The sequence below is a fragment of the Entamoeba invadens genome (genome assembly GCF_000330505.1).
Source record: "Entamoeba invadens IP1 unplaced genomic scaffold scaff_1105074724549, whole genome shotgun sequence".
Taxonomy (NCBI): domain Eukaryota; phylum Evosea; order Mastigamoebida; family Endamoebidae; genus Entamoeba; species Entamoeba invadens.
The window spans coordinates 5086-10972 of record NW_004443664.1 but is presented as its reverse complement, the minus strand read 5'-3'; the positions used below and the strand labels follow the sequence as shown (position 1 = coordinate 10972).

At 24.8% G+C, this 5887-nt stretch overlaps 1 protein-coding gene across 1 annotated transcript; it reads left to right on the top strand.

Annotated features, from left to right (window-relative positions):
* Positions 1–4315: 4315 nt before the first annotated feature.
* Positions 4316–4841, top strand: EIN_237460 (hypothetical protein; the record flags this gene model as incomplete). Its single annotated transcript, XM_004260339.1, has 2 exons — positions 4316–4587; positions 4694–4841. 2 exons carry the CDS (start codon positions 4316–4318, stop codon positions 4839–4841), a joined length of 420 nt encoding a protein of 139 aa, XP_004260387.1.
* Positions 4842–5887: the final 1046 nt, after the last annotated feature.

The following is a 5887-nucleotide window of genomic DNA, read 5'->3' as shown; positions in this document are numbered from 1 at the left end:
CTAAGTTGTGATGAAATTAAAAATGAAATTAATGTACAAGAATGTGAAAATGTAAATAAAATTATACAGCATTATAGTATTGTTCCTAGTAAATTTAGTGAATATTTTATTGAAAGAATCAATGAACAATTGTTCAAAGTTCCTACAATAACACATAAAAACGTCTCGAAATTAAAGTAGCTGTTCAATTTTTTTCTATATATAACGGTAAAATGCACATACAAGAAGAAAACAAACATCGTGAATTGATTAAAAAATATTAGTTGCTTTTTCAATTAATAGTATAAATATTGAGTGTCATATGTCACAAAATCAACAAAGAGAAGTGTCTGATTATACATTTGTTTTCACTAAGATGTTTAATCCAATATCTTTGCCTTTTTACATTATTTGGGAATTTGTCCAACAAAAAAATTTTAAAACTGTCAGTAATCATAACACACTTAATAAATGCCAACTCGTTGATGAAATACACAAATGTGATTATATAGTATTATTTCATTTTAATGAACCAAATTGAAAAAAAATTCATTTATTTTATGATGTATTAAAAATATTAAAAGATTTGAACGATTCATTTCAAAGCGTTAATACTGTTCTTCCTGTTTTTTGGAACCGCGAACAAAATTTTTAAAAATGTTGAAATAATTTGTAAGTGATATAGTTGTACATTGTTATTATCAATTACAAGCTTTTTTGTATACATCTAATAAACCAGACTTGTATTTTTTACTTGATTCGTTATTAAGAACTTCCCTATATTATTGGAGCTTTTTTTACAAAATAACAAAGTCTATGGAAATTATTGGAATTGAAATTTTTTCGATGTTAAAAATTGTTTGTTACTTGAAGGATTGTTTTTTCATTTGTAGTATGTAGATGATATGGTATCACTTCTGTATTTATTTGAAATTCTCGATGTTATTTTTATAAGTATTAGTTGTTAATAACATTGATCCGATATTCAAATCAGTTATTCCCGAATTGGAATTAATTACTAACAAATTAACAAAGTTGAACGCTCAACATAGAAAATTATTATTTAAAACCGCTAGTTTCAAATTGCCATTAACTAAGTATGATAAAGACCTCGATAAATTTGTTGATTTCAAGCAACCTGTAACTTTGTTGGATATCCATGATATGCTTGAAACAAATCAATGTGTTAAATTGATAAAAATTGTACAAACGTGTTTGTTGATATCTCCTACAACTGGTTCCCGAAAAATCCATTCTTGGTAACTCATTCTGTACAATTTACATTCTGGAAAACTCATTCTAAAAATTAATTATATTTTGTATATTTTTAAAGGTAAACTCATTATGGAAAACTCATTCTATGCAAAAGTTAACTTATAATAATTATCTAAATAATTTGTAACATATTAATAAATTCACAATTTTATAGAAAAATTTAGCAAATGTTATTTATGTTTTAATATACATGTATGTATACTATTAAACCATATTTTTAAATATAATTAATTATTTTTTATATTTTCTAATGTTTTTTCTGATTTTTTTATATTTAAACTATTTATTTTTTTTGTAAACAACACCCCACTCTAGTCTTTTCTTTGTAAACCACTGCAACTCTTTTAATGCTAACATCATCTTCATCATTTTTTCATCAAAACATCCTTTTTTGTATTTTAATATCTTTTTCTTTAATACTATTTTCATTTTCAAGTCCAATTTTGATTGTTTCAATGTTAATTATTCCATCATCATCTTCATCAATTTTAAGCAAATTGTGATTCAACATAACTATTTAGTTTTGCACGTCGTTGATTATGATACTTTGTTAGCGTTGTTTTTTTGTTTAATAGCACCCTCTTGGCTTCCCAAAAATTTTCAAATAATTTATCTTTGTCAGGTTGTTGCCCAGACTAATAATTTCTGATGTGATTCGTTATAAGTTTGTTTTGTCTTGAATATATTGGACTTTTTCTTGTGCTTTGTCCTTCTATCAGTTGATTCCATTTTTTCGTGTCTTTTTTTTCTAAATCACACAGTTTTCTAAACCATTCTGATAATGTTGGTTTTGATCTTAAAAGTCTCTTAATAAATGCAGAATGATAAGACTCTGAATAATTGTTTGTTCTGATATTTTGTAAGTATTGACACCACATAATAATAGGATACCTTGTATCCATCCAGGTTGACTCAAAATATTTTACAAATATATTACATTATTCACTTTGATACAATTCATTTGTTTTGAGTTCACCAAATTCCAATATTATATCTTGAGGTTTTAAAAATGGAATAACATACATTTTGTTTATAAGAGATGTGAAATTGTCATCATCTAGTTGAACTTTTATAAAACCACCTGTTTGAACTTTTCTCCAAAGTGCTTGGCAATAATGGAAATATCATCCTTTAATCAGACATTTAAACTGTTTTAAAGTATTAATAACGTCCATTTCATAATCAATCACAACAATTTTATTTTTCCAAATATGTCAAATCCAATATTTTGAGAAATTATATTAATTTCTTTAAAAAGTGAAGTGTACATTTTTTCTTCAAAACAAGTGGTTAAACAATAATACATTTTAAACAATTCACCAGTTTTAGTGACTCCGTGCACTGTGTACAATTGTGAAAAATTTTCTGGACACGACTTGAAAGTCCCATCCATTAAAATATAACAAATTGATTTTGTTTTTTTTGAGTTTGGAAATGTTGCTATAAATAACAAATTCTTGTGTTTCTATTAATTTGAATTCACCATACTTTTCATTTAAATGAACATCTTCTTTTTGTTTTTCTTTTGCTTTTTGCATGTTAATTTCCCTCAAAATTGTACTTACTCTTCTGGAATCTTTGTTTGTGTCAATTTTATCTAATAATATAGATCCAGGAACAGATAAATTGTCTTTATTAGTTGGAAGTTCTTGTATTTTGTTATTAATATTGAGTTGGATAAACGGATAGTGTGGTTTGTGATCATGTTTAAACATTTCAGAAGTGTATTTGAATGAAATAAATTTTGGTTTTTTTGTGTGGATATCTAATAAATTCTCTTGTAACTTTACAATTCTTATCTTTACATTTGAAAGCGCAAAGTTGCATCCAGTTTGGTGAAACACTTAATCATTTATAACAGGTAAATAATGTCGTCTTTGACTTTTTACAGACAATACAACTTCTTCTTCGTTGTTTATATTCGTTTCAGGTTGTTGAATTGATGTAACACTTTCTTTTTTTAAACTGTCGAAAGTAGTTGGTTCGATATTTTCATCGGGTTCTATATTGTTAAACATAAATAGACCACCGGTTAAAGTATCATAAAAAACATTTGGTGTATTGGTTGGCATGTAACGTAGAAATATGTTGGGTTGACCAAAAAATATATTTATATAAAAACGATTCAATTTTTATTTAATTATAAATGAATCGATTTTTACATTTTATAAGTGCGTGATATTTGCTTCTTTAATTTAATCAAAATGTGTTAAATATTAATGATAAATAAATTAAAATAATTATTTATTTTTTGCCTTTTTATTTTTTTGCATATTTTTGAGTTTTCCAGGATGAGTTTACCATTTTAAAAAAATTGCAAAAATAATTTTCAGAATGAGTTTTACAGAATGTAAATTGAACAGAATGAGTTACCAAGAATGGATTTTCACCCTACCCATTTACACAAACGGTTTTTATTTTTTTATTTATGAATATAAATAAAAAATCAATTTCTTTATTTGTTAGTATTGTTTTGTATTCAGATATTAATAATTCGTTGATTTTATCATATAAACCCAAATTTATGAAAAAACATCAAAATTCACATGATTGTTGATTGGTTTTTCAACAATTAAGGCATGGTAAAACCATCTTGTATTACTTAATATGGAAATATGAACTTGATCTTTTTGCCTTACTTTTTTGCTTTCCTTTTATTGCCCAAAAAAATTCACCGAGTTATTGTTACATTATTTGAAATGAATTTTAATAACGCCAAAACAATTTTTCATATATAGTAGTCCATCTAAAAGACTCACCAACATTCATTATATGGCATAAACAATAATGTGACATATAAATGTCCAGTATAATTTTTTTAATCTTAAAAAGTTCATCTTTTTTAATGACAGTTTTGAGTTTTTTCTTTTCTAAGCAATTTACAAACTACAGAACAACACCCTTGCATTACTATACGTCCATTTGTTGTACAAAACACGCATTTCAACAAAGATTCTTTGAATTGATTTTGTATTGATTGGGTTGATTTTCTTCTTGTTTCAAAGAGGAAATTGTATAAATAAGAATTCGCCAAATTATTTAAGTATTTAAACGCGTAATAATGAATAAAAATATCAAAATGCGTGGACTTTCTGGGTATCACATCATGATAGTCTCAATTTACTTTGAGACAATCAAAAAACTTTTTAACTTGAAATTAGTATGCAAGAAATTTAGAGGCATTATGGAGAAGTTTCACTTCAACCCGATTCGGTTAAATTACACAACAATTAGGTACTTTCCAAACATCGAGATACTTCATTTGTGGAATAGAGATAAAGAGAATTTTTTAATGGAATATTCGTCCCCATTGAATATTATGAATATAAAATTGTTTATAAAAATTAAAATGATGATAATGAAATTTAAAAAATGTTATTATACCATTAAGTGTTACATATATTGGTGATTTGTGTTTTAGTGAATGTATTAGTTTGAGCAGTGTTACAATACCATCAAGTGTGATATCAATAGGTGAATATTGTTTTAATAAATGCAGTAGTTTAACTAATGTTACAATACCATCAAGCGTCACATCAATTGGAATTCAATGTTTCCCATTAAATACAATAATTCATCGTGATTAATTTACTTGTTACTTTTATTTGATGTTTATTATTATTTTAATAAATATAATTAATAAATTTAACTAAATTATAAATGTTATATTATTAAATTATTATTAATAAAAAACAATTGAAAAAATCAAATTAAATTATTATGCGAAATTGATTTTATCAATTTCTTTAATATTTAGCCCGAAAAGTCCGAGGAAGAAGCTCCCCCACCCGCCTCCTGGGAACAGAGATTACTTATATGTAATATTGTGTAATTTGGTGAGTATATACCACGTTATTATAAAATAATAATAATAAAAAAATAATAAAATAAGTGATATAAAAAAAGTAGTATAAAATATATTAAGATCTGACTACTTTTTTTATTTTTTCAAAATTTATTTTTATAATATTGTTACAATAAAAAATATTTCAAAAGAGGTAGATCTTGAGTTCTAAATCCGTAAAAATTTATTATTAAAAAGGTTTACAGACCCTTATTATCATCATAAGGTATTTCAAAAAAACATACACGAATGAAGAGTTCTGGTCTAGGTTAAGGAAATTTTTTTTGAAAATTTAGAACAAAAAAATGTACCAAAAATGAATATATATTATTTGCTTTGTTTTTGTGGATTATAATCGGCTGTTTTAAATTTTGAAACACAACATGTAATACAGTAAAACCTCCCAAGAGCAGGAGGGTACGGTCAATTTTGTTTTTTAAGAGCGGGCGTTTTATTTTTAACTTAATTTTTTTAAGAAGAAAAAACACTTTTTAATGTATAATTAAAAACATAGAAAAAGAAAAATAATCAAAAAGAAAAAAATACCACGTGTTAATTTTAAGATGATTTTAAACAATGTTTAATTTGGCTCACAAATGTTATTTTTTTAAAAAATATCATATAATTTTATAATTTATTTATGTCTTTACCAAAACCAAAAACATTTTTATCAATTGATGAAAAAAGCAAATTTTATAATGTGATAATGCTTCCCCGAAACCGTCATTGAAAAAACTGAGAAAAATAATAAAACAAAATTTACAAAATTGTTTAAAACGTGAGTCTTTT